The sequence below is a fragment of the Seriola lalandi genome, unplaced genomic scaffold (assembly GCF_002814215.2).
Source record: "Seriola lalandi dorsalis isolate HSWRI2012SDOR001 ecotype SW California unplaced genomic scaffold, Sedor1 jcf7180002054570, whole genome shotgun sequence".
Classification (NCBI taxonomy): Eukaryota; Metazoa; Chordata; class Actinopteri; order Carangiformes; family Carangidae; genus Seriola; species Seriola lalandi.
The window spans coordinates 2,410,717-2,437,612 of NW_019525123.1; the positions used below are offsets into that span (position 1 = coordinate 2,410,717).

General features: G+C 39.5%; 1 protein-coding gene across 4 annotated transcripts; it reads right to left on the minus strand.

Annotated features, from left to right (window-relative positions):
* On the minus strand, nucleotides 1-26,693 carry mtrr (5-methyltetrahydrofolate-homocysteine methyltransferase reductase). 4 transcript variants are annotated; one of them, XM_087176810.1, is made up of 16 exons: nucleotides 26,238-26,349; nucleotides 25,775-25,919; nucleotides 25,419-25,572; nucleotides 25,131-25,248; nucleotides 24,809-25,000; nucleotides 24,484-24,715; nucleotides 24,288-24,401; nucleotides 24,018-24,174; nucleotides 23,738-23,826; nucleotides 21,501-21,681; nucleotides 16,882-16,924; nucleotides 13,463-13,643; nucleotides 12,715-12,833; nucleotides 7,401-7,493; nucleotides 3,762-3,965; nucleotides 1-1,226 (listed from the first exon to the last, which is right to left on the minus strand). In XM_087176810.1, the coding sequence occupies exons 1-16, from the start codon at nucleotides 26,327-26,329 to the stop codon at nucleotides 1,082-1,084; spliced, it is 2,259 nt and encodes a 752-aa protein (XP_087032936.1). In that variant the 5' UTR covers nucleotides 26,330-26,349; the 3' UTR covers nucleotides 1-1,081. The 4 variants fall into 4 exon arrangements, with proteins under 4 accessions (XP_087032936.1, XP_023272814.1, XP_023272815.2 ...); XM_023417046.2 differs by lacking the exon at nucleotides 26,238-26,349 and adding an exon at nucleotides 26,614-26,693 and having other exon boundaries at nucleotides 24,484-25,000; XM_023417047.2 differs by having other exon boundaries at nucleotides 24,484-25,000.
* Nucleotides 26,694-26,896: the final 203 nt, after the last annotated feature.

Genomic DNA, 26,896 nt, shown 5'->3' on the forward strand with positions numbered 1-26,896 from the left:
TTTACACCGAAATGTCTTTTAATTCCTGATCACACAAGGCACAGTTGTGTTTGTTTTAACCACAGTTTGTGAGATTTTAGTCGGCTTTACGGGAGTTAGAAAAGTTGGAGTTCACTGTCTCCAAACAGACAGTCTGCTGGGTATGTGGGGGCAGACAGACACAAACAAAGTTAGTTAGATAAATTGCTCTGGCCAGAGCTGCACATTATCATTGAGAGTCACGCCCTGTGTACTTGGAACTTAACACAGTATAATGATAAATTACTGAAAATGTCCTCATCGCCATAGACTTAATTTCAGTCACTCAGCCATTTTAAAGACCTTATGCATTAAAACCTGTCTTCATGATGTCCAATGATGTCCAAAAAAAGGATAAAAAGTGAGCAATATCGACAGTATATTGGAAGAAAATATGATGAAATGAGATAATACTGGAGCAAATCAATCAAACCAACTTATTTTGCAATGGAGATACATTTTCTTTTATATAAATAAATTGACTGATTATGACTTTAGAGGTAAACCATGTTGCATTTAGCTGGCAGTGAGATGGTTTGGCACATTCCAAAAACAAAATAACTTAGAAAAAAAAAGATTTATTTTGTCCTTGAATAACAATAAACAATTTACTGTGTGTGTGTGTTGTTTAAAAACGACTGATTGCTGGGCTGTTTCCATCTAGGTTGGAGCGATATCTCGCTCTGAGCCTCATCAAAATCACTCCATCACAGCCAACGGAAGTAAATGCCTTTTCCCCAGACAGGACGAAAGGAGGCGGCTTTTCTACACTAAAACACATTTTCATACTCCAGGACCAATCTCCAGCACTACTGGCCTGATCAAGGTTATTTCTTTTCAAATAGCAAAGCCCAGGATGATGTAGTGAACTGATGTCCCCAGGCTAGCATGATACATTCCATCTTGGTAACATTGGGTGGTGTAAACTACCTCCAGGCTTCAGCATCCACAATTTTATGGCTGTAGAGGTTACAGCTGAGCATGCTGATTTTTTCTTTTTTTTGAAGTTATAAAAAAAAAGCTCAGTGGATGCTGCAAAATGCCCTTATCTGGCCATCCGCTGTCAGCCCCAGATGTCCTGTAAGTAGCGTTTCTCCTCCCTCAGTCCTGCCAGTCTCTTCATGGCCTCCAGTTGGTCTACTTGAAGCTCCGTTTTGATCATCTCTATCAGGGTGTCATTCACGTCTTTAGCCATGTTCTTCGCGTCCCTGAGGAAGGGAGAAATAGCAAAAACATATCAGGAAAAAGGGCAATACAATTAATATACATGTTTTTGAGACGGCACTTTGTATGTCTGTGGCAATCTGATAGTTTGTGAAACAAGCAAGTGCTGCCAGTCCAGGAGTTCATCCCAGAAGGAAATTGCTGAAATGTCTATCTCGCTGTTGCAGCATATTGGGAGAGATCCATCATCCAACAGAGATATTTTTTGACTCAGAAAAATTCACCCTGTTCTGATGTTTCAAAAGTAATTTACTCAAAGGTGAGGTAAGCGGCCTGGGAGTGATGAGAGAGGGGAAACAAAGAATGTGATATTGGGCTGTATAAATGTTAGCAAGACTTTGACGTGGCACCCTAACCCTATCTGTGTTTTCCTTAGTCATGCTGTCTTTGCACTGGCAGGAAGAACGTATTGTGTTTGGAGAGGGCAGAAGAGGGTATGAATACGCTATAAATGCTACAATCTGTACAAAATGTTGCATCAGTGTGAGGACAGCAGTATCAGAGTGAAGCGAACAGAAACTTGCTACTGATTGTAGGTAGAAAAAAGTTTGAGGGTTACATAAGTATGATTCTCTTCTCCCTTAATAGCTTGTCCTTAAGCAAGACACTTCAACTGCTATTGTTTATTTTTCATGAGTTTAATATCTTGCTCCAAAACAGAGATATTCATTGGCCAATAGGTGAATTCAGCTTGGTCGTGTCACTTGAGAGACATCGTTAAAAAAGTATTTAATTCTAGTTTTAACAGTCAGAACCAGATTTACAGAAATATATATATATATATATATATATATATATATATATATAATATTGCAAATGTGCCTTCACTGTTCACTTCACTTAAAATATGGATAAATATTCAAGATGTACTTTTTCATTTTCAATCCCACTCCTGGTAATCTCACTGTTTACTTTTGTAAGATGCTTTCTCCTGCTTCAAACAGTTATCAGACCAGATCATCTGGATGGATAATCTTTCAGAGCCTTGAGAGTCTGCCTTGTACTTGGCAAAGCTCCGCACCGTGGGCTTGGAAACAAGACAAACTTTATTTGGCAGCACTGCCTTCATGCCAGGTACTCAAATGCAACATTCAAAAACATGTTTCATGAATGTAACTTTTTTTTTTTTTTTTTTTTTTTTTTTTAAAAAAGGTGAAGCTGCTGAATTTCTATATTTTGACTGTTGTCAACAAATCTCATGAAGACACCAAAGCAACGATGAACTAGCTACTAACAATATATTGTGTGTATATCCAGAATCTGATTTATCTTATTCATCTGTGCCACTGAGCTACATTGTTGTCCAAAAACCATTAAAAACACATCAGCAAGCCACACTGTCAAACAGCTCCACAGACTCATAATGGTGATAATTTTTACAGTCTCTGGAAAGGAGCTCATGTGAGGCAGAGGCCACTGTGCACGCTTGGGAACACAGTTTGCCATTCTTATCTTTGGCTTTTCAACTCCTACGAAGTTAGTAATAGAAAACGGTGCACTCTGTCCTTGGTTGTGAAAAAAATGTCCGGACCACATGATTATCCACTTCTCCTCTTCGGATCCTGTGAAATGCTGTCAGTCAATCAATGCAGCACCTTCATTCTGCTTCGGTTGACATTGCTGAGCACAGATTGCTTCTGCACCACCAGTGTCCAGTAGCTCTGTTTTGGGGTGCTCAATGCCTCGCTATCAGTCGATGGGATAAACTTAGTGCTAGCCTCTCTTAGCCTCTTCCTCTCAGCACATCTCTTCTGAATTCTCCATGCCGTTCTACAAATCCATCACATTTCTTCTTGTGCAACAGACATATATTCATATTCACTGTATCAATCTGCAAATTTCTCAAAGAACTTAACCCGAAGTTACGAGATCGTGATATGAACCACATTTCCATGCATGCACATTGGCCTCTTGCTTACAGGAACTACTCTCCAGAGACTGTGAAAGTGATCGCTGTTATTAGTCTGTGGAGCTGCCTCTAATCTACTGTGCCCATATTTTTTGTAATAAGAAACATGTCACCCAGTGCAACGGTGTGGCTCACTGACGTTTTTTTAATAGTTTAGAGCTGTGTGGCATAGAAGAATAAGCTAAATCAGGTTTTGGATATACAAACAGCACTCCATGTGCATGTGAATTATGAGCTGTAAATTCATTCTTTAAATGTGACAGTTAACTACCCTTTGGCCAGGCCCCTTTTGTAATAGAGATAAAGTATTTCCTGGTTAAATAAAGGTTTCAAAAATTACACACATGAAATGTATAGTTAAATAGCATATTTCTGTCCATTATGAAAAATTAAAGCCATTTATATTGATTAAATAACAGGTTCCAGTGACACAAGGTGATCGGACAAAAAAATGTAAAGAAGCCTGAGTCGAGCCAGAACATGACACAAACATGCCAGGTGGACATCAGTATGTATGGAAAATGGAAAAAAATAAAAAAATTTCACTCTGGATGAGTTAAGGTTAAAATAAAAGTTACCACTGAATTGTTGTTATGAGTGTAAGTCTTACCCGCAGACATAGAGGCAACCATTCTGTCTGAGCAGGATTTCAGTGATGTATTGGCTGTTAAGCAGGAGGTTGTGTTGGACGTATCTGGGTCGAGCTACTGAGGTGGTGATCTCCTTCTCCCCCTGCTCCTGTTCGTCGCCTCTGGAGAAACACACCTTCAGGTGGTTCAGGATACCGCTGGACACAAAGCCCTCCAGCTCCTCTCTGGGAAAAGGAGACAGAATGTAGAGTCACATCCAAACATCTCAGCTCATTGTAAATCAAATTTCCTGCAAGGTTCTTCCGGCAGTCTTGGACAGGTGGCTGCAATTTCAGTGAAATTGAGTCTTCAGTTGCTGATGTGGAGAAAAGATCATGTAATAGTGAAAAACACATGCACATTTTCATTATATTTAAAAAAAATTATTAATCAAGAGGTAAATGTAGCAGACTGCAGGCCAAGAATTCAACTCGATTCTCACACAGACTGTTTATCCTTCCAAATCCAACACTCCCGTAAGATATTTTGCAATAGCTTCAACCGTCTCACAAGACATATAACCCCCCAGAACATTTCCTATGAACAAAAAAAACTGTCAAGCTCGATAAAACAGAACACTGATGGGCAAAAGGTCTGAGCAAAACTGTGCCAGGCAACCAATTTATCTTGCTTAACGAGAGAAGTGCAAAAAAAATATGGGTTTCATAAGCAAGGTCAAGTCACTTTTATAAGCATCTTTTTATAATCAATCCTCCCAGCCTTGCAGTTGGGTGTAACCTTGCTCCCTATCGTTGGTTCACTTGCCAACTACTCCTTCTTCTGCCTCAGTGTTTTTACAGGGCCTGGGGTGCTATTGGAAGAGAAAGAAGAAGGAAGGTGGTGAGGGAGTATGGTTTACTGTGGCTCAGAGCATCTTGTTTAAAGTTAAGCAGTCAGAATGAGTAAAAACACACACTCACAACAAGTTGCAGTTTTAAGATCATGGGTGAAGGTCTTTGCCTCAGGGGTCTGTGTTTTGCAGCAACCCCCAGACTAAAATAACGCATTTTTTGATAACATGCGGACACTGGGTTGTGAATACTAAAGTGAGAGAGGAGTATTATTATCTTTTTTCTATGTGAAACATCCAGAAATGTTGCTTCTCCTGTAATATTTATACCTCACCGTTGATTGAAGACAGAGCTATAAAAAAGATCTCGTTCTTTTGACCAAGATGTGTGATTGTAAAATCTGTTTGAACATGAGAGCAACAACATGAATGACAAGGAGAAGGATGGTGGAGTCTTCTTTGTTTGACATCTCAACATGAATCATCATAGATTGATAAACATGTGAGCAGAAACCGGCAGATGACAAAGGACAGGTGACTTCTTAAAAAAAAAAAGAAGAAAAGACAACAGTCAAGGTTTTCTGAGAGGCGAAGACTCCTCAGTGTGTTTATACACACACACACGCGCACACACACGCGCACACACACGCGCACACACACGCGCACACACACACGCACGCAAAAGCCTGTGGCAATATCTCGGACCCGAAAGTGAACCCAGCAGGCCTTCCAGTCATGTTTTCCCCTGCAGCATGAAATCACATGTCATAAAGAGGCTGAGAAATCAGAGGGAGGGGAGAAGGGTAAGTGCAGGGGAGGGGAGAGGGGAGGACGAGTTTGATGTGACAAGCAGCCAGATTGGCATCAACCTCTCACAGGGATGTTAAGTGCTATGAATGATTGAGGCACATCGCAAGCTTTGTTTGTATTTTCCTGGTGGAAAATTCATAGTAAGATTGTGATGTTGGGCACATCCTGTCTTGACATTTTGTAATATTTATAAGCATAAAAAGCCATTTATGCAACTTTAAATTTCAACTCCTACTTATGACTTCAGCTGAACTTTTCTTTAAAAATCTGGGACGCTGAAAAGTGCTATAAACTATGCTAAGCAGGTTTATACATTTCCAGGAAATTGTGACATCAAATTGCACTTACTTTTAGAGAAATCCAACAGAGATGAATGCAGGCAGGCCAATTCAGCTGCAGGTATGTTGTTCTCATTCTGCTAACCTATTTAAATTGAGTACAACTCTTCACGGGTGGCTCATAAAACACAGACTAATCGCTTTGGTCAACACTGTGGGGGTGTTCATCAAAGAAGCCCACACTGTGAACAAACACCGCCTACTACCTGGCTGCGAGTCTGTATTTAACTAAGGGATAGAGGACACAGAGGGGAACAAACAACATCCTCTGTGATCTGTTCTTGTGTGATTAAGGATACTAATCCATTCGCACAATTTAATCCTGCAAAGGAACTCCATCAGTGCCCCAGCATTAAGTACATGCGCACTACTGATACTGGGAAAAGCCGATCAATTAGTATGTAGTCAGGAGAGAGTAAAGCCAAAGCAAACTGATATGAGAAATGATCAACGCACAGGGTGATGTTATTTTACAATGCTTAAGAACACCAGATCAATATAAGTAAGGTAGTACATTCAGTACAACTTAGTTGAATAAAATTTCCATCCAATACTGGATGGAAATATTCAATGTGTTGATGTTGAGCACTAAACCAAAAACTTTCCATATAACAAGCAGTAGGGTTGTGGTTCAGAAGCATTTTATTGAATCTGAATCAATTAGCATATCTGCTTATAAAATCTAAATTTAAGCAACAGACATTATAAGTAACTGAAAATGTAAAAGCTAAACCTCAAATATCGCCAGTTAATAACTTGATACATAAAACAACACTTCAACCTGCACGTTGCTCAAATGACAAACATTTGAGCAACATTAGCATTCATCTGGAGTTATGTCTCTGACCACCTGACAAATCCAAATCCACTCAAATTCACTCTCCTTTTGGCCTGTTTTTGTCTCCACCAACTCCTGAGGAAAATATTAAGTTATTATTTGGATGCTGTTTGCTGCTGGGCAGTCGGCATACACACAGTTTTTTTTAAAACAGCTGCCAGCTGAAAAACTTCACTGATGAGAGTGGTAAGAGTGAATCTAAAACAGTCAAGTTGTGGGTTATGAAACCAAAAGAATAATCTGAAAGCCTCTCAAATGATCCACAGAACTGAGTTGTGTGATATTTCTCTGTAGGTTCGTCACTGTGAGTGTCGCCTTTTACATTACACTTACTCATTTGATCCATTATAACCATCCAAAATAACAATATTCATAACCGTGGCTAAATAGTTGCCTAAGGGGAATGTTACTTTTTGATAATAAATAAAAAGAGGAGGAAGATTGCAGATTTCATGAGATCCCCTCATGAACTTCCACTTACCAAATCTGGATGTTTTATCAACTTGGAATAGGATTCATAAAAGAAATGCCTATTAAAACCAAGCCATAATAAACAGTCACATAACACTCTTAGAAATTTCCTGCCTTGAGTCACATGTACATGCCAATGCAACAAGACACTTCATGTATTTTTGTACCTTTTCACTCATAAGAAAACAATCACGCATACAGACAATGTGTACAAAATGATGCACATTATGAAGGTCACAGATAATACATGGAATTTACTGGGACAAGGTGAAATGGATATGGGTGTGGAGAGCTGTATGTAGAGAATATGTGTATACATGAGTGTATGGAGTCTAGGAATAAGCACCAAACTGAAAAGACAAACACAGCTTACCTGAACAGGTAGTCTCTGTCTCTGTGGCGACAACCAAAGAACAACCAGGTCTCGCCAAATACAGCCTCGGGGTTCTCCTGCCTTTCCTTCTCTCTGAAAGTCAAACAACAGACGTTAGTGGTCAATCAATACTAACAGACGACCAGAGCAGATGGAGGAGAGGAAGTCCTTCGTAGCAGCAGAGGTTAAAGAAGAGTAGTGACACCATTAAGCACTTTCTACAATGACAGTACACTGAGTGCCATAAATGCCTAATGCACGGAAACGACTGTGCATGCTGCAGCGAGGACATTATATGTATTATTAAATTTCACCCAAACAGAAGGATAGATCCCATCACTATAAACAGTTACCAAAAAATGAAACTAGGGCTTGTTTTGTGTGTGGGTGTGTTGCATTGTGTGTATGCTTATGTGTGTCCAACTGTGCTTGTGTGAAAAAAAAAAACTGCTCTTGCAAAAGTGATTCCTCTTGTGGCTTGGGAGTTTGGCAAAGCTCCCAGAATTCTTTGCAGGCAATGGCAACGCAGCGGCACAAAGCTGCTCTGAGGATGTCGGTATCTGTGCTGCACACCTGCTGCAAAGGTGACAGCTCTCGCCCAGATAAGAACAGTTGACCCCCAACCTTTCATGATGCCATCAGTCAGTTGACTCTCTAAAGAGCCTGGCATTATCTGTTACCCCTGTCTGGAAGGGGATGGGGTGTGAGGGGTGGAGTTGAAGTGACCAACCATAACAAGGGGCTGAGGGATACCACAGAGGGGCACTGAGTCTACCCTTTGTGCTGCACGGCTGCACTCCGAGGATAAGGTGATGCTTCCCCTAAACCCCATCCTTTGCTATTCAGGTACAGACTGAATCATGCTTTGTGTTTTCCAGCAGTCGCAAATTTAAAATGGCTGCCAACTTTTACGCTTGATGGAGTTGCATGGTGCATAAAGTTTGGCGTGAATACAATAATATGGTGCTGAAATAACAAGTCGATTAATCGATTAGTTTGAGCGACAGACAATTTATCACCTACGATTTTAATAATAATTAGAACCCCAATATAAAAATGCTATGCTTTGAATTACAGTTTGAATCTTATATGGTTTTGCCACAAAAAAGGTTATTTTATCTTATTAAAAACTTAAAATCAGATCAACTCCTTCTCCTTCGATGAAAAATCCACACTCAATGAATATTTTTCATTTCAAAAGTTTATCTAGTGGATACAAGATGTATTTATTGTTGTTATTATTTATTTACTATTTTACTAAGCCCATTCTCTATGAATGCACACTGGAGGAATCAAGTCTCCCCACCCAAGTTGAGTTGCATACTGGAGCACCATTGACTTCCAAACTAGTTGTGATGGAAATTCCTCTCATATGTGCACGCCTCAACTCAGAGCACAGAGAAACCTTCTTTCGGCAGATGAAAGGTCAAACATCCAAATGAAGTAGCAATAAGCAAATATTTTTGAGTGGAGAGGGACTCTCATTGTCAGTGGATCTCAAACTATGGGGTGGGCCCCCTCAGAGGGCCTGGGTGCATTCCAGGAGGGGCAAAAGGTACTAAAGTTGAATGAATCAGTTTCATGTGGGAACAATACAAGAAGACAATGACCATAAAAATTCATATTAGCCAGATTTTTTCCAGACAGCATGATGAAGTGTACAAGGACAAGATGGAAAGATCTTTGACTTGTCAGTCCAAACAAGAGTCAGAACAAAATAAAAATGTAGCGAGAGACACTTTAGTCTTTCTAAAAACATTAATATCAATCATCAAAATGTTATTTCAGTTAACTTTCCTTTTGTCTCATTTTGTGTTGCTAACTTCGCTAATGTTGCTAATGGTAGATAAAAATAAATAAAAAATTCCTGTCCTTTAACAAGTTTACAAAACAGAAAACATTTGCGAACCACTTGTTTCTGCAATTAGTCAAAAAAAATATCCCAAACATTTGCTGCTTTCAGCTTCTCAAATGTTCTTTTTTTTTTTTTATATCATTGTAAAGAGGATATCTTTAGATTATGGATCTTCAGTTCTGGAAAAATGTGATTAAATTAGTTTTCTATTTTCTGATATTTTCTACTAAATGATGAATATTATTTATTAGATTTTGAATAATGAAAATAATGACTGTTAGTTAATTGTTAGTTGCAGCTCTAGACTAATTATCCTTACTGAAAAAGACTGAATCAATGCTAAAGTGTAAGTCTGAATACTAAAACAAAGCTTAGCTCTGCATTAATGAAATGGAATTTGAGCAGTTAAGAAAAACGTTTGTTTGAACTGCAAGTCTGTGAATGAGGCCTGGTAACAGAGCTGTCTGGCTGACTTGATCCGAACACTCAGATCCCGTCCATTAGCATCCTGGACGAGATTCTTCTGATCTGCAAACAGCCTCAAGTAAACTCATTTTAGTGGGCTCGTCTCTCTCCTCTCGCCGCCTGCCCTAAAGGAATCAATACCAATATGAAAAACCTGGATTCCATTCTGAGTAGACCACACCGGCGCCTTCCCTGAATACAAATCACATCACATCACATACCCACACTATAACAGCCTGCAATACAATCCCAAGGGGAAGGCAGCATCCACAGAGCACTCCATTTGGGGTCGAAATCAGAGGCGGTTGCCTTTCAGTGCCATTCAGATGATCAGCAGGAGAGGGAAACTGCAGGGGAAGCTGAGGTGAAGACTTGGTAAACATCACAATTATCTCATATCTTTCATCTGTTTTCTTTGCAGCTTCGTGCAAGTGGTGCTGAGTGGCTTTTAGGCATAAAAATATAACAAGAACTAAAATAAAAGCCTACATACAACGACAGCTCGAGGCTTAATCACTGAAATTAAATTGTGTAATTAGACCCATATACATTCAACGTGCTGAAGTCAAAATGTTTTCATAAAACAGAACAACACTGAGGAGCAAGATGCTCTAGCCTAATTGTAATCAGCTGTTTGGTTGCACTGATAAAAAGGAAGCTCAATATTTGCTTACACAAACACACAAACTTTAATACAAGTTATCATATTGAATGTGCCAAGTATGCCTACTGGCACACCGAAGTATTGAACTGAGCAAACAGATTTTTTTCCAAAATTAAAGCTTGTTAGAGCTGCTAAGGAGATTAAGCCTAACTACTCAGTTAAAATACAATATTTGTTTAACTGTCAATGCTCCAAGCTAAATACAAAGACATTGAAAATTACATTCTCCATATAATCCTTCCATGAAAACTACAGCAATCAATACCAGACTACTTGGGGGCCTTATTAAAACCTCTTAGTGCCACCAAGTCAGCCTATGACCTTCTTCTACTTGTTGACAGCACTACAAACTCGCACAAAGTACTTCTGCAAACAGCCATCTAATAACAGTGGGGGTGGAAGATGGGGAGAGGTAGGAAGATCGAACTGTCCCCATGTTGTTTTGTTGCTAACAGGACCCTTCTCAGGCCTCGAGGCAGATACGGCGTCCCGTTGACAAACTGGTGATTGTTATCTCCTATCAGAGTGCACCGTCAGCCACCGAGGCTTTGTTTGGAATCTCAAGTTAGATTCTGTACAATGCCGCGCACCATGACAGGTTTTTACAATCCTCCAGCACAATATGCAGTTGGCAGGGGAGAGGATGAGAGAGGGAGAACGAACTGAGGAGTCAGACAAGCTGATCAATCGGTTCACATGAGTTTGTACTCTAACAGTGAAGAGCCTCTTGAAATAAAAAGAAAAACATGGTTGAACTTTAATAAAAGAAATTTGAAAACATAAAAAAAAAAATACAACATTGAACTCTCAAGGATGTATTTGATTAGGGGTTGTATTGTTTGGATTATGAAACAAAGCCTTCCAAAAATCAATCAAGGTCTGAGTGTTTTGTTTGCACTGACAGGCAGGTTTGCAAGGACAGCCCATTAATAAAACACTTAAATTTGTATTTTGATATCTTCTTTTCTTTTTTCTTTATTTTTTTTAAAGGGAAAGCAGTGTTTGAGTACTGCTGGAAGGATCAAAGTAAGACTGATATGTTCATATCACTGCCTCTCACCAGAGTACTGTCCCCCTGGCTCAACCTTGATCATTAAGGAGAGGAGTCTGTTTGCGAGCGTGTGACCAGGTCAGTCCAAAAACGTGTGCTATCTTTAGTGCTCCTGCATCCCAAAAGGCACAAACACCTCTCACCTGAGAAGACCACTCATCCTCCCCGGTATCTGCTGCAGACAATCCACCACCGGCATCACTGCAGCCGATGCCGTGCCACCTCTCACAGCAATCACCCGCCGACGCCACCCACCTCAACAGAGGAGACATCCGGGGGATTTAGAGACAATTGGAGTTGACTGGGGCACAACCTCATTTATACAAAGCCACCCAAGAGTTAGACATGTCAGTCTGACTAAAAAGGCTTACTCCACTTTCTGACAAGTCATAGTGGCTCTGGGCCTGGTTCAACACATGGGCATCAGCCTGGCTAGAGAGGCTTTAGTCACATTAAATCCTTCTGGTAGGTCATCTTCTTGCAATCTCAATTCACCCGTCAATTCAGAACCACCGAAAAATAAACAAAATGTCATGTTTTTCACTCCTCAGGTATTTATACGTAAAGCAAATGGTTAAACAAACTGTAGATAACTACAGTTCAGGTCACAGTCAATATCCCAACGCCAGCTCATCAGCAATGACAAGCAATGATTTACTTGCTATTTTACTTTACAATATTACAACATAGTGGCCACCACCTACTGGACTTTTTACTTTCAAATCAATAACACCACATGCCTTGCCTTGACTCCTCGGTGTTCATTACATACTAAGTAATAAACGTGTGTAGCAGAGAGGACCTAATTTGTTCCTGTTGAGACAAGTGAAGCATCTGAAATAATCCCAGACGTGATTGCAGACCTTGCCGCTAGATTTATTATGCCTTATGAGATGTACATGATGTGGACTTTTATCAGCTTTGAGCAGGGTCTCATTGAATTGTCTCTGCAGATTACTTGAAAATATGCATAGACGATGTGAACTTCACGCACATCACTTGAACATTTTGAATATTCATTATGGGGTGCAGGCATTTTAGCTGGAGTAATCCGTGCCACATGGCGCAACAGTCAGCACGTAACCTGCACGCTTCTGATGCTTGACATGAACATTTGACTGACCTAGTTCAGCAGCCTATCTTGTAACATGAATAACATTGGCAAAGGATCAAGTGCATTCCCACATGTACTTGATTTTCAAGACATTTTCAAAATGAGGGATTGCTGCAAACTATGCGTCTCTTACTAAATAAAGAGGTAGTGTTAAATTTGCCGTACCTTTGCTGGAGGAAACCGATGAAGGGAGCAACTCCTGTGCCTGGTCCAACCATTATGAAGGGCACCGACAAGTCAGAGGGAGGCCGAAAGGAGCAGTATGGTCTCAAACTCACATGGATCTGAGGGACAGAGGTCATTAGAAAGCATTTAAAATAATGAGAGTAATTACAACAATGCTGAGAAGCCACTATGGGCTTACCAATCTATTAATTGATCTACTTATTATTCTAAGACATACTAATGAGAAAACTCATGAGCTCCAACTGGAATCCATAGAGTCTGTGTAAGAGAAGATTTACTTGCTTTAATTTAAATTAATTTTTTTAATTAACCACACACAACTGGCCCAAAGCTCGTTCCTTTTTTAGTGTCTCATACATTTAAACTGAGCTTCCAGAGGAGCCTAAAACATGTAGTGCGAACAGGTTGAATCCCTAACTCCAGAAACGGCACAGTTTTCTGATATTCTGCCGTCTCTTTTACTCGGGAACCTCTTGAGCTGGAATATTTGAAGGGAAACGGGCAGTCCACCTCTCTCTGTAATTTTATTAGAAAAATTAAAAGCAAGGAGGGTGTAACCTACAGAGGTTTATTTTTATTCTACCTATAACTGGGAGTTATAACTGTAAGACCACCTGTGAACTTTTGTACTCACAAATTTGAACACTTAGAAATACATAATCCAACCAAGAGCCCACAAATTTGCACATTCTAGTTTCAGCCCTCTATTTTCCAGTGTACTCATTACCTTAGGCAGAGCCCGGCTGCCAGAGCATTCAGGCTTCCCAGGGAAAACCAGGCCAGGATTGATGAGGTCAAACAGCCAACCAGTACACAAGCCTCGCCTTCCCGCAGGCCTCCCAGAGCATGCTGGGAACTCTACCACATTGAAGACAAAATGCAGCTTTCCTGGATGCTTAAGACAGGAGCTATAGCGGTAGAGGGAAACAACAGTGTGCAACAGTGTGTGTGCAAGACATAGAGACAGACAGTGACAAGCAGGGAGATACACAGAGATGAAGTGGAAAAATGGAGTGAAATACAGAGGACCAGAGGGAGAACAGATGGATACAGAAAGGCACATGTATTACGAGCGAGGATCAACTCTAAAGACTAGACAACAATTCTCCTAAAAATGATTCACGCAAGATAACGTTAAGAAAAAATACAGATTTTAAACTAAGTAACAAGGATACAGAGATATTTGATTCAATATTAATTACAGATATGCACATGACCTTCAGATGTGCTAAATTATGATCTACACCAGTGGTTCCCAACTGTTGTTGTCTGACATACCCCAACAGCTCAGTCATATGCTCAGGTACCCTTCATCAACACCACCTGTTCTTTTAAATGTTGTTTTTGCTAAAAAAAAATCCAACTATTTATCCATTTCTTTTGCTATCTAGTTATTTCAACTGTTTATCCATTAGTTTTTGCCATCCATCCCAACCATTTGACAATTATTTCAAAGGCGCTATTTGTAAGTTTTCTCTGCTGCAGAACGTGATTTCTTGCTGGGAGGGAGTGGTGGTGATTGTTGCTTGGTAAGAGCTTCAGGCATTGTTGCATTCACAAGACTAGCGGTTTCAATACGCCCTCTAATCAGTGCTGTGTTCAGGGCAAATTGAAGGCTACAGTGAGTCGCTAGAAATTGACATGTTGGGCCAGGGCTAGCTGGTTAGCGTGCTAACTTCAGCAGAATAAAAGATGTGATAGAGAACAGTTATCATTGGCGTTGCTTTGCACTGCTGGAGACAGTTCTAGGAGAGTAAAGGAATGAAGTCTGCTTATGTTGGCAATGTAGCAATAGCAAAACTTATACAAATAGCCTTTAAGCTAACTACTTTAACTGCATAGCAAATACTCTAAGTTAACCATTAGCAAAATATTTTAATTTCTCTGTTAATGTGATAAATAGCTCTCCAACATAACAGGTGACTCAGGTTGGTGAGAGGTACTGTGCAGTCAACCTATTGTGGCTGCCCGGCTGGCATCTTATTTTTACATAGCCTATTAAAGATCAACATCTACAACAACCTGCAATCCCATTTGTGCGTTTATTTGCCTCCTTAACACAAACATGTGGATACGTTTGTTAATCAAGTCATAATTTTAATTTTTTCAAATTAGTTGAGCTACACCACCATCTTTCCACGTCCCACCAGGAAACTATAGGAATAGACCAAGGGATTAAAGTACCCCTGTTTGGGAATAAGTCATCTACACCATAATGTCTGCTTCTGCTTCATTCTAGACTAAAAAAATACTGCTGGGAGTGAGAGAAAAAATAACTTTCTGTCTATCTTTCTTCAATAAAACTGCCTCTCCCTCTACCCGTTCCAGTCTTCATTGCAGGCTGAGGCACTGTCACGCTCTCTCATCCTTCACTCTCCAGTTCCTGTGGGCCACTGGAGACCTCTATTGACCACAGCATCAATAATGCAGGCCTCTAATGTCTCTGCACCATCTGATAAACTACAGCCACCATCTCTCCTGTCCGTTCCTTGTCTCTCCGCACACACACACACACACACACACACACACACACACACACACACACACACAAATAAATAAGAAGCTAAGTGAGGCACTAATGAGGGGAGCGGAGAAGTTTTGACATTGCGTTAGATGTTGCTGTTCCACATGAGCTTTAAAGCAAACTTAATGGGCACTAGCTTAACAGGAAGAGCAAATCAATGACAGGCTAAGTGAGGCAAAGAGAAGGAGCACTTGGGCCTATTTAAACGAGGCACAACCAGCTAAAGACTACATAATATTTACAGTCCATTCATTTGTGCAGTTTTCCTCTCTCATCATTGAGCTTATAAGGTGATTATATCTACAAATACCCATCCAAACAAAAGGCACACATAACATGGACATGGACTGTTCAGGGTGTGACAAAGAGAATCCATAACAAACTGTAGATAAACGCACACATACATACACAAACAATAATTATTAGGTCTATATATATATATAGGTATATGTATGTCATGGTTTCAGATAATTTTTGTTTCTTTCTCTGAATGTCTCCAAAAATCTAAAATCCTATGAAAATGCCAAACTTAATAACATTCCTGGAGCCGTTTTGACGTTATAATACAATCTCTCAAATGTCAGATAATTTAAAAGCTCAATCCACCACTATGAAGGAGTTGGAAAACTAGCAGATCTCCTCTTGCAAGATCAATATGTATTTCATCCTGCATACTCCAACTCTCTTGTCTAATAGTACCTAATAAACAAAGTGAAAGATTTAGCGATATTTTATGATGCATGTGCAGGGATAAAATATCAACAAGAAATTCACAAAACGAGATTAGAACATCACAAGACCAAAACATATGCAAAAAAAAAAAAAGTTCATCTCATGCATCTCCTCTGGACTATAATATGCAGTATCTTAAACAGAGCTAATTTAAGTCCTAAATTATATGACCATTTATGAACTTTGGGACAAAAATATATGCAGCCCTCTTCGTCAGTCTCTATTTGGCAATCATTTTGCCAGTTAAGCCTAATGTCTGGATTTTCTGATGTATTTGTAATAAATGCTACATGATTTCAGAAATATTCTTTTTATCTTCTATACAGTCAAATTTGAAACAGAACAACTGATTATGGGATTAGGGTTTAAGGGATCCCTGAGTAGAATTAATCCAGTGTTTTATTTGAAATATCTAAATAAACAAGGAGGGGAGGTCATATTATTTTTCTATGGCAACCGAGTAAATGATAAAAGAGATCTTGATCTTGAAATAAATGACATGTGTCAATTACTCCCTTAACATGTCATGATTTAGATACATCACCATTACAAATAGCAAAACATGAGTTTCCAATGAAGGTAAAATAGAGCTATTTCAAACCATTTCCATATCTGAACACCATTTAGAATCACTGGATTAATGGTCAGGTTCTTGGATTATTTAAATCCAGGATGAGGCGTGTTTTAAATTGTACAGAAATGCATCCACGGATTTAATTCTCCATGAAATATCACTGTCTTAATACAATTTCTTAATGTGCACTTATTGTGCAGCTAGGAAACACCAACAGAAATTAGGAAGATTTAAGCCTCCGTGATTATTTGCTAAGAATAAGACAGATGTATGCAGGAGAAAATGTAAGCTCCGTCTTATTTTTCTGTCACCTTACCTGGCTGCTGAGTAAGGCCTCGGCTGCAGTTTCGGCAAATGCTCTGAAAAGCAAGCAGAGCTGTCAATCATCCTGATGTCGTGCTAAGATTTTGTTACACAGACAACCATGACAGAGAGGAGACAAAATAAGTGAAAGTCATCTCAGTCCATTGAGACGTCCTACCTACCAATCTACCCTCAGCAACCCCCACCCAGGTTTCAGTCTTGTTTCTAGGCCACACTTCTATATTTATGAAATTACAAACTCAGGGTTACGGAATCCCAAGTGTCCAGATGTGGAGCCAGTAGGAAACAGATTGCTTATGCAGACCTTATTTCAATGCCAGCCATGAAGGTGCCCTCTTTTGGGTAATATGTAGTGTGCATTGTATTTGTGAGGAGGTTTTGAGAAAAATCAGGAAAACATATAACTTTTCACGCTTTAGCAACAGGATATGCCGTGTGGTAAGCTGTGACCGACACAAACTATTAGATGTGGACAAAGAGAATGATTGAGAATTGTGAGATGTGCTTGCTTGCACTCCCTTGGATTTTATTTGTATTTCACTGATAGATGAACCTAGGAGAGTGAAGCTGCGCCATATGTACCATCCAAGGCCTTACAATAACACATTCTTCTGCTAAATTGCTTGGAAAGACAAACAGCTGGACTAAATCTGCTTTCTCCTCTCTTTCTGGATTTCTCTGACATCTAAACAGCTCAGAGTGTTAGTGAGGCAGCTCCGCACTTTGACATCCATTTCATCTTTTTGAGCTGGGATCTTTTTTTTCCTTTTTTTAAAAAAAATTGGTGATGCATGAAACGCTTAAAAGTAAGTTTGAAAGGTTTTGGAACAAAACCATATGTCCTGCCCAAACAGACAGTTTCCCAATGACTTTGCTGATCTAGATTCTTTCAGGTACTAAAAGAAACAAACAATTATAAAAAATAATAAAAAACAAGCTCAGAGAGTAACACCACTGACACAAAAACTGCATACATTTAGGAAAGTAATATATGAATATGGAAGAATTGTGTTCTCAATATTTTTAAGAAGCAAAGATCTCTGTTCCTAGTTGAGATCTGGTATTTCACCAGTCAATTTTGAAACTATAAAGTATGTTCAGTCAAGCAGACGAAAAAGTGCAATCTCAACGATATGGAAAATAGGGTTCATTCTGTTTTTTGCTTCTCAGATACAAAACATTTAAGCTAGCCAATTACTTGGAGAAAGCCTGGGTGACAGGTTAAAAACAAGCCCTTTGTCAGGGTAATTATTTATTTTCTTTCTTCTGTTGTTTTGTGTACTACTTGTTTGAAGCTTGAGGATCAGAGGATATCTTGTTATATTTTTGATTAGGGCTGCAACAAACAATTATTTCCATTAAAGATATAGCTACCAGTTTTTTATTCTTAATTAACTGATTAATCATTTGGTCGTTAGAAATGTTAGAAAATAGTGAGAAATGCCCTATAAAAATTTCCCATAGCCCAAGAGATTTCTTATTCTATTGGACCAACACTCCATAACCTGGAGATATTCAGTTTACCATCATACATTGCAAAGAAAAGCACACAAAGCTTCTCACGTCTGAGAATCTGGCACAAGAGAATTTTTGTCATTTTTGCTTGAAATATTGCTAAAACAATTAATCGACTGACAAAATGGTTGCTGATGAATGTTCTGTCGATCGACACAGAAATAAAAACTCTTAACTCCAATGTAGGAGACTTTAATTCTGACAAAGAAGTTCAAATGTTTAGATGTGGCGGCTGAGAAGAAGGAGAACTAAGATTGCACACTGGCCTTGTTTTGTCATAATCAATATGCTTGTACTGTAGATGCAACCCACAGTAAGTCACTTGAATAAATCTTCAGAAATAAATCGGTCTAAAAATCTTTCTTTGGACAAATCCTCTAAAACATACTCTGCAATCCATCAGAGAGAATCAGTGACAACACACACCTCTCCATGAGAGGGTATCATGCACATTAAGACAATCCTCCTCCAGCCGCATGGTGCTCGAGTTCCTGCCTTTCTATCTCAGTGACAGAACACGTCTGAAGCAGAGGACAGTCAATCCATCATCTGGCATCACTGCACCATCATGATACCGCTGGTAGATAGGATATATCACTTTTTAAACCTTTTGAGTGCAAAGCTTCTTTTTTTTTTGTTGCAGCGAGAGACTTGAGGATACATTTTAAAATATGTATTTCACAAAAAAGGTCTCTGTACCAAAAAAACACAGTCCCAGGGTTTCCGCAATGTTTTTCAGAAGTGATCATTTTCAGGGGTATCATCGATCATGCTGCACAACAATATAATCTATTCCATCTCAAAAGTCTCTCTGCGTCGCAATTTATATGCAGAAAGACCATTTTAGAGGGAAAAAAAATGATATAGCAATGTGGTTGAACATAAAAGTTATATTTCTTAAGATATATGGATAGTTTCTTTGGCTGCAGATGAAATTAAGGAGGTTGTTAGCATTAAAGCATTAAGAGGAATTCTCTGTGGGAAGGTTTTTTCTTTTTTTAATAGCCTACAAAATGCTAATTTCAAGTTACTTCAGAGAAAAGTACCTGCTAGCTCATGGTTTTCCAAATCCATTTAAAAGTTTTCCAAGGCATTTTATCATATCTTAAATGAATGAAGTGGGAATATATATGTGATATGCGCTGCATGCTCTGTGACCAGGAAACTTTTAAATTTCAAGCCTTTCTGGAGAGAGAAGGGGCTCAAGTCTCTTGGGATACAGACACATTCCCTTTACTTTACTTTAGTTTGCTTTACTTTCTTCCACAGGTCACAATAGAGGTAAAAATAAATAAATAAAAAAAGAATAAAACTGCACCCAGGTAAAATTTTATTTGAACGCTGCAGTAAAGTAAATTGAAAAAGATGCTCATGGACAGCATTCACCTCCCTGGGGCTATGACCTCAAAGTTTTCATCTGACAGACTATATGAAACAATGGACCATATAACAAGAGAGCTGACTCTGGGAAGCAGGTATCTTTCTCAATTTATACCCAGAATTTACTTTTACCCAGCCTGCACTGGGCCAAAGACATCTGGGCCGGGACACATCTCTCCTCATTATTTATGGTTTGTGTATTACAGCATAAACTATGATCAGCAAACACCTCCCCTTCGGTCAGGGTAATGAACCAAGAGCAGTACAAAAATGCAGCAGTATACTTCAACAGTGACACACTGAGTCAGAGTTGACCATTAACCTATGATCCAAGCTGACCCAGTGCGCTTCTGTCCTTGCAAAGCTCAGTGACTCACCAGCAAACGGCACCATGTCCCTGGAATAACAGCTGTTGGCCCAAAGGGCCTCCAACTCCACATTTTTCACGAGGGCACGACTGTCCCGATTGCCAATTTTTCCATCAGTTCACTACTGAAAAAGGTGCTGTGGCTGGCAAGTAGGCCAAAAATAACTGACATTGGGCAAGGCCAAGAGCTGTGACACAGCTGTTTTAGAGGACAACTCAACTTGTATGTAAAGCTGTAGCCAAATAATTTCACTGTCTGCTAAGTTTCAGTCAAAGCTTATTAGATCTATAGTGAATGACCAGCCAACTATCTAAATGAGCTGGGAGACATGTTAGTTTTATACCAACAGCTGGCTCAAAGGGTCAAAAAGGGATTGCACACAGTGGCAAAGAAATTATCAATATTATTGGCAGGGGGAAGATAATGACTAAACTGAAAAAATCGCTCTTAATTTGCAGCTACAGTACTGCCATTATAATCACAGGAACAGTGACACAGAAACTATATTGGAGCAATGTGGACTTCAGACAAGGAAATGAGTGTTGGTCCTTTGGGGACCCCTCTGATGTACACAGTCTGACCATTCAGTATAATTAAAAGCTCTCACAGAAATAAGCCTTGAGACTGTGCATTCTATGCTCTATTTACTGGGGCTACAGTGACTCCTACTGGATAGAAATGATCTCAACAGACAAACCTACCTGAATAACAAGTAACAGAAGACAGACTTGACATAACCTGAGGTCTTTTTCAAAGTGAAATAACTAGTTCTGACGTAAATTATTCCAGTGATATTTTGTACAGGTGCAGTCTAAATCCCACTCACATGTCAATCACTGTAATTCCCCGTTTGCTTTAGGCAACATGAAAGCCTCCTTTTAATTAAACATGAATATATTATAATAATAAAACTCAAAAACAAAATATGCACAATGTTAGTCTGTTTTCTCATTTGTTACTGGATAAAAATAGTGGTTATGAAATGTACCTGTGACTTGCTACATGGCGAAGATTAAGTTAAATAAAAATGACAAAAATAAATGTTTGCGATGTTTGATCAGATTTTAGATACATCAGAAAGGTTTTCATGCAGCATGTTATGTAATGCATCTAGCACAGTGTTTCCTTTATACACATTTTGCAGCATTAGCCCATCACCACCGCAACATTATTCCCACCGCTGCAATGTCATGATGTCGCAATTACATGACTCTGCATGTAATTGCACAGTCCTACATGAGACACTGTAGTGAGGATAGTTTTTGCCCTGTACACCTGGACTCGCAGACTCACACATTTTGGACCTTATGACTAACTGACTGAGTGAGATAACAGCAGGGATTCTGACCTATGAGGAGGCTGAGAGGAGGCCAGCAGGATGGGAAGGCTGCAAGAAGCTCCAAAACGCTGAGGTTCGAGTCTCTCACATACAGGTTGTAATCTGTGGCGCCTTGTTTACTGCAGAGCTCCTGCAGTCTCCTCCTCTGCACACTGTCCCCTGTATGCTCCACCAGCGCTCGTAGAAACGCCTGACAGAGAAAGAGAGAGAGAGAGAGAGAGAGAGAGAGAGAGAGAGAGAGAGACTGTATGTAAAGTCATTGATTCAGGTACCCGTTCACCACAGTAAAAAGTAGAGCCACCTAATACATTTTCTGACCCTGCAGCAGGACAGACTTCAATGCCACACTGTGCACTGGCTACATAAAAAGCTAATCTTTTCAAGTTTTCTGGGTGAATGAAAATTGTAGAGTAAGACCCCGACACCAACCCAGCTATGGAATACAGACAATTAAATATACACAGCAATTTCTTGGCAAACCAATCAAAATCAATTAATACAATCAATGAATATGTTTAATTTGCAGGAGACAAGCTGCTGTTGAAATGACATTTCATTAATAACAGCTAATTATTCTTTTTGTGGGCGGTGATTTAAATTACAGGAATAAAGGGTTTATGAAGAAATATTAAAATGCAGCTGCTGCTCTGCTGTTAGAGTGATCTGACTATATAAATCTATCTGATAAGGTTATCAGAACTTCTAAATATTTGTCATGCTTAAGTGTACTGGAGATTTTCATTCATTATAGTTCATGCATGCACATATGCAAAGATTAGTGGCACATTCTTGCAGCTTGTACTGTTAGAATCATTATCGCGATCTTCCAATCCATCCAGTATAGCCAGCCTTCAACTATACCTTCACTAGTATATGAATAATGTCAAACTATGGTGACTGTAAATGTCTCTGGATGGCATGAGTAATATATTTGTCTCAGTAGAAATGGTGAGCCATCACCTGTATATGATGCTGTTATTGGGAAATGTACTTACTAAGAGGCTGTGGTTATTATCTTTCACTATCCTAAAAATCGTGGTGTTTAAAAATTATAGATGTCGTAAATGCTTTAGTAAAACAGATTAACTGCTTGGACTACATAGACAGGTGTTGTAAAATAAAACTCTTACTGCCTTGTGAGTCCGTAGACAACACTTTGACCTGAAGCAATCAATTTCTGTGCAGGAATTTAATAACATGGGAGAAAAGGAGTCCGTGCGAGCCTTACATGCAGCAGGGAACTGAAGTGCTAGTAGCCGTTATAATTTAGACTGAAGTTGAAAAGTTGAAAAGCTTTTGTTATTAAATCAAACCAGAACATTTGGACTAATATTCCATAAAGTCTTTTACTGTTTTCACATAACAATATTTAAATTGTTGTATTTACTGAGGAGCTACTGGATTGCTGCCATATTCTGACACTTTACAAATTGTCATCCTTTTGTCATTTACTGCGCTGTTTACAAAAACCAGTAAACTACCGATGCAGATCATGCCAGAGGAAAATGAATAGTTTTCAATTTCATTAGACTATAATGTGTTTATTAAATAATGAATTTTACTTCCATAATAAAAAAAAATCAGGATGAAAATGCAATGAGGGCAAAAATAAATTCGGACATGGAAATTAGAAACAGTACGAGGAATACAGGAAGGCTCTCAGTGATTCACAAGCCACTGTCAGTAGTATAGTAAGCATTTAAAGGAACGTTGCAAAAGTTAGAGAGTTTTGTGAAACCATGCAGACCACATTTCCAGCCATAAGTTAGGCACTGCCAAAGCGCAAGGTGGCCATTTGACTCTTTGAAGCACCAAATGTGTTAATCTCCATTGCCAGAGAAGACCAGGCAAGTTTAATCATCACTCAGCCTTTGATCCAGACATATTGAATCCAGTCCTGCCTGAGATTATGAAACCAAACTATGGACCCATGCAAATCATTTGGGTCCTGACAGACTATTTGAGTCACAATAGGCTTGTTCAGTAAAGAAATCTGCCAAGTGAAATAGTCAAAATGTAAATGCACTTCTGCATGAAAAGCAATACACTGTTCTCCAAGCTTTGATAATACAAATAAAAGCAGTGCATTCTTGCTCGAGAAAACATGACACCAAAAAAATATCTTCCCTCTTATTATGCCGATACACTAAAAGAACAAATAGGATGCCACATGAAAGAGTGGCTTGGCTGATGCAATTTACAGAGACAGTAGTTGCAGAGCAATATTTGGACATGCTGTACACTACCTTCTTAGGAACACTTCTGATCTCTAGACACCATGTGAGCAAGTAGAGCAAAGAAATGTTCTGGGGGATGTGAGATGGCACCTGGGCACCTACAGCCAGGGAGCAAAGAACATCAGAAAATTATCAAAACAAGGTAAACAAGGACCTTTTGTAAAACATCAATATGCAATGTGCTATCATCACATAAGGGATATTGTGTTGTCAGAGCTGTTTAGTTTGCTGCAGAGTTTAAGAGTAAATTAGTCATGCAGGTTAAAATTATGTGACAGGTGCACTTCACCTTTTTTCCTGGTGTCCTTTTTGAGAGAAACATGGACATGATGGTTCCTCTGGTCCTGAAGGCCTAGTCTGTGGAGCATGTCCTCCACCTCTGTGGCTCTGTTTGGGCAGAACACATCAAACGAATCCCCTGGCTGATAGGCCATCATCGGGTTAGCCTGAGAATAAAGAGGAATCTTAAAGCTACAGCTTAAACTGCGGCCTAAATCTAAATCTAAATTCATAGTGCAGGTTAAGAAAATATCATTAACATGATTCTGTCAAAACTTACAGAAATGTCCAACTCTAAAAGAAGGGATGTCTTGACTGAATCTCCTCTGGTCATCTGAACTGCTCTGTATATGGGAACCTCATGAAGACTTTCATTGTTCAACCGTCGAACAATCTGGACAAACACATAAACAATTGTGAGATGAAGGGTGCCGTATCGCACAAACACTGGTTTTATCAGCAGCATCATTCCTCACCGGTTCCATAATGTCCATATCTTGAAGAGAGACATCCAGGTAGGGAGAAGGCAGAGCAGGTACATTAAGAGAAGACTCTGACAGTGGGGGCAGGGAGCATGTCAGTGAGGCTGCCAATGCATCATGTGGAACTCCAACATCCCCGGTCTGTGTCTCTGGTGCTGATGTAGTAACACTGGCAGTGGCATGAGACTGGGACGCCAACATAGGGCTCCCTGCTGGAGAAGCTGGCCTGAGATCAGAAACAGCAGTCTGTGTATCAGAAGCTGAAGATGAAGCAGCCGATGCATATTTGGCATTCGTGTCTACAGATGCTCCGACTGACTCGCAGCTCTGGTGGTCATTAAGACTTAGGAGGTTAAGTTGGACATCTGGTATGTATGAATCAGGAGTTTCCTTGGGTAAATCTTCCGCACCCCCTTTTAAGGGACCAGTCCTATCAGAAGCCATTTTTGATAAGGCTCCTTTGATTGCTTTCCACAGTCCTTCAAGCCAGGGGTCCACAACAACCTCCAGCCTGGAGAGAGGAAAGTCCACAAGATGATGAAATGACAGCAGTGTAGTAAACAGATTTTAACTATGTGGGAAGGTTAAAGGCCAAGTACAGGAAACTATATGTCTACACTTCATTTCTCAGCAGAACTTACCCTACACCATCATCTGCATATCCTGTCGCATAGAATTGTTTGGCTCCAAGTTCCTGTAGACGACGCTCAATTGTCTTCCCACAGTTGCAGAAATTTTCATAATTTGTGTCTCCTAAAGCTGGAGTAAAACAGATGATGATTTCTCAAGCCAGTAACTGCTCAGAAAGTAAACAATGTGCAGTGCTCTGCATTGTAATGATTTACATAAATATGCTGTACATATCAAGTTCACACATTTACAGACAAGCTACAGAAAGAGTTACTGCAGACCCTCATAGTAGAATTTACCTAAAAGTGCATAGCAAAGGTGTTTATAGTGGTCAGTGGAGAGGGTCTTCTTCTTGATGCGCTTTACAAATTGGAGGGCATTGTCTGGAGGTTCTCCATCTCCAGTAGTAGACACAATAAAGACCACTGGGGCATTCTCCTTCTCCAAATTGTACTGGAACCAGTTATATGATTAATCAGTGACTGGCGTTTCCACAGTCCACATGTGAACACATTACATTAATATCCTCACAATCATTAGGCAACATCACTTCTACTAAGACGTTATTGATGTGTTATTGTGTGTTATTAGCCATGCAGTAACAGAGAGGCTTATACAGCTCTGCTTCAAGTAAAACTGTTCTAATGTGTAATACCTTCTCATTCTGGTTCAAGCAACTGAGTTCAGCTACCAGTCCGTGATCCTCGGCCTCCTCAGCTATCCCCTCAGCTATGGATTGGGCCTGTCCCTTCTGAGATCCATACAGAACCAAGAACCGAGGCTTCGCTTCACAGGGCATACTGGAACATCCAGAAAAACAACATCATATTCCTTAATAACATTTCTTAATAGACATTTTTCACAACAGGCATTTAGGATTGTTGTAATTGAAAAAGAACAGTTGTTATAAATAACATTAATGATGCATCCATTGTGTCCATCCCAGTAAACTGAGCATACCTGTGCTTTTCATGTTAAAATGCCTTTTGTGAAAAAGAAAAAGAGAACTAGTGTAGGAGGCTGTGGTTTTGGCTTATGTGTGCCTTGATGTGTTGACAAATTATTAAAAAGCAAAAAACAACCGTCACAAACTGGCTTTTCATGATATCTCAGCTTACCTACATACTTCAAGGTTTGACAAGTTACAGACAGACTGCCACAAAACAACCTTCTTAAAATTGTGAAACGCAGCAACCCTGAACACCACCATAAAGTACCCGGACGTTGCGTCAGCTTTTGACGTTGACAGCGTTACTTAAGTGCACATGGATTCGAGCATGTAATTTATCTTTTCGCATCTAAATCAAAAACAGCCACTTGATAAATAAAGCAGAGTTGTGTATGTTAGCTAATAGTAACTGACAACACAGTTAGCATACGGAATACTTGCCCTGGCTTGAAAACGTCTTTTTCACCGAAAGAGGTCCGAAACTATGAAAAAATATAGTGCCGTGGAACACAGATATAAGTCAATTTCTAAAGATATATTCATACCTTTAGCTTTGGCAATACAATCCAGACCTCCTTCCAATGGAATTTTAGCAACACTTGAATTCACGCGAGATTACAGTGGACTTTGATTGAACGTGATCGGAAGAAACCACATTGCGGAAAATATATTTTTAAGTTCTACCTTTTAAATATCATGTATGAAACGCTTGAACTGAATTCTTGCGCTCATGTTAACATAGTTTAATTAATTCTGTGTTGTCATCCTGGATAAAGAAGTATTTATGTGTATAATAGTAAGACACACTTAACACTACTTGGTTCCGCC

Bases quoted from the DNA above. Each gene is read 5' to 3' on its own strand.
- mtrr (XM_023417047.2), bottom strand. From the start codon at position 26,329: ATGGTGGTGTTCAGGGTTGCTGCGTTTCACAATTTTAAGAAGGTTGTT. The intron at 25,920-26,237 runs GTAAGCTGAGAT...TGGATGTTCCAG, and splicing joins TCAAACCTTGAAGTATGTAG to TATGCCCTGTGAAGCGAAGC. The intron at 25,573-25,774 runs GTATTACACATT...AACTGGTTCCAG, and splicing joins GCTTGAACCAGAATGAGAAG to TACAATTTGGAGAAGGAGAA.